The sequence below is a fragment of the Eimeria mitis genome, genomic scaffold (genome assembly GCF_000499745.2).
Source record: "Eimeria mitis Houghton genomic scaffold, Emh_scaff1204, whole genome shotgun sequence".
NCBI lineage: Eukaryota > Apicomplexa > Conoidasida > Eucoccidiorida > Eimeriidae > Eimeria > Eimeria mitis.
The window spans coordinates 9,772-11,735 of NW_013568194.1; the positions used below are offsets into that span (position 1 = coordinate 9,772).

A 1,964-nucleotide genomic window follows, 5' to 3' on the forward strand; every position below is an offset into this window, starting at 1 on the left:
GCAACAGCAGCTGCAGCAGCAGCAGCAGCAGTTTGTCTTGGATTTGTATGCTGCAGCTGCTGTGTGTTTTTGCTGCAGAGGAGTTGGCTTGCCGCATTGTCTTCCGCTCGGGTCTGCTGCTGGCCCGGTGGTGCCTCGAACTGTGTAAAACAAAGGTGATCTGCTGCTGCTGCTGCTGCTGTTGCTGCTGCTGCTGCTGCTCCTGTTGTTGCTGCTGCTTTTGCTATTGCTGCTGCTGTTGTTACTGCCGCTGCTGTTGCTGCTGCTGTTTTTGTTGTTCTTGCTGCTCCTGCATTTGCTCTTGCTGTTGCAGTTACTGCTGCTGCCCGTGCTGCTGCTGTTGCTGCCCGTGCTGCTGCTGTTGCTGCTGTTGCTGCTGCTGCTGTTGTTGGTGCTGTTGCAGTTGCTGCTGCTGTTGGTGCTGCTAGATATTCATGGTAGAACGTTGCTGCTGCAGGTGCATGCGCATGTGGTTGCTGCAGGATACAGCAGAGCCAAAGGCTGCTGCTGCTGTCTTCCCGCCTCCCCTGCTGCTGCCGCCGCTGCCGCCGCAGCCGGGTGATCGTGAGCTGCTGCTGCTTCTGTACACTCATCAGCAGACGGAGAGGCAGCAGCAACAGCAGCAGCAGCAGCAGCAGCAGCAGCAGCAAACTGCAACACGACAGGAGCTGCTGCAGCCGCCAGACCTCTGGGGGCCCCCAGGGGCCCCCCCAGGGGCCCCCTGGATGCCTCAGGGGCTGAATATGGATCCCGATAGAGAGGCGCTGCTGCAGCAGGCTGCACGCGCAAGCTGCTGCTGCTGCTGCTGCCAGTACTGTGCTGCTGCTGCAGATGCACTGCCTGGAGGATTTGCTCCCCTCGCCGGTTCTTCTGCTGCCATCAGCAGCAGCAGCAGCAGCAGAAACTGCAGCAGCAGCAGCAGCAGCAGCAGCAGCAGCAGCTCTCTTAAAGACACACAGCAGACTGAGGTCCTTGTCTGCAACTTTGTCCTCAAGCGGGCAGAAGCGCTGCTGTCGTTGGTCGCGCAGCAACTTGCTGCTGCTGCTGCTGCTGCTGCTGCTGAGGTGAATGATGCAGACGAAGGCGCATGCAGCAGCAACAGCAGCAGCAACAACAGCAGCAGCAGCAGCAGACAATTGACAACAGGACGGCCAGCGACCGTGCAGGATTTGGAGGGGCCAGGAGACAAAGCTGATGCTGCGCTCAACACTGCAGCAGCAGCAGCAGCAGCAGCAGCAGAAGCAGCAGCAGCAACAGCAGAAGCAGCAACAGCAGAAGCAGCAACAGCAGAAGAAACAGAAGCAGAAGCAGCAGCGGCAGCAGGGGGTGCTGCAGCAGGGGCAGCACGAAGTGAGCTGCTTGGACTGGAGAAGACGGAACTGGCAGCAGCAGACACAGCAGAAGCAGCAGCAGCAGCAGCAGCAGCAGCGGAAACAGCAGCAGCAGCAGAAGCAGCAGGAGCTGCAGCAGGAGCTGCAGCAGACGCGACAGCAGCACAAAAGACAGCAGCAGAAGCAGCAGCACCAGAATCGGTGGCAGCAGCTGTATCGTCAGCAGCAGATGAAGAAGCAGCAGCAGCATCAGCAGCAGAGAAGACACACGCTCCATCCGCAGCAGCAGAAGATACAGCAGCAGCAGCAGCTGCTGCTGCTGCAGCAGCAGCAGCAGCAGCAGCAGGTTTGTGTCCCGGTATTTATATAAGACTAGAGGCGTCGCGGTTGCTGCTGGAATTTATCGAAGACACTGAGGTGTATAGGCAGCTCAGCGCCAAAGTAGCGGAGCTTAAGTGGTGGCGGCAGCAGCTGCTGCTGGCCTTTAGAGAGCAGCAGCAGCAGCAGCAGCAGCAGCAACAGCAGCAGCAGCAGCAACTGCTGCTGCAGCAGCAACAGCAACAGCTGCAGCAGCAGCAACAGCAACAGCTGCAGCAGCAGCAACAACAGCTGCAGCTGCAGCAGAAACAGTTG

The 1,964-nt window shown here is 59.0% G+C and overlaps 1 protein-coding gene across 1 annotated transcript in view; it reads left to right on the plus strand.

Moving 5' to 3' along the window:
• EMH_0031830 (uncharacterized protein) overlaps positions 1-1,964 on the plus strand; it is a gene marked incomplete at both ends in the record, with an annotated part of 10,325 nt that overhangs the window by 7,918 nt on the left and 443 nt on the right. Inside the window, 3 exons of the mRNA XM_013494570.1 lie at positions 81-155; positions 483-1,748; positions 1,820-1,962. Of these exons, the coding sequence (XP_013350024.1) occupies positions 81-155; positions 483-1,748; positions 1,820-1,962 (1,484 nt within the window). The remainder of the gene's footprint in view (positions 1-80; positions 156-482; positions 1,749-1,819; positions 1,963-1,964) is intronic.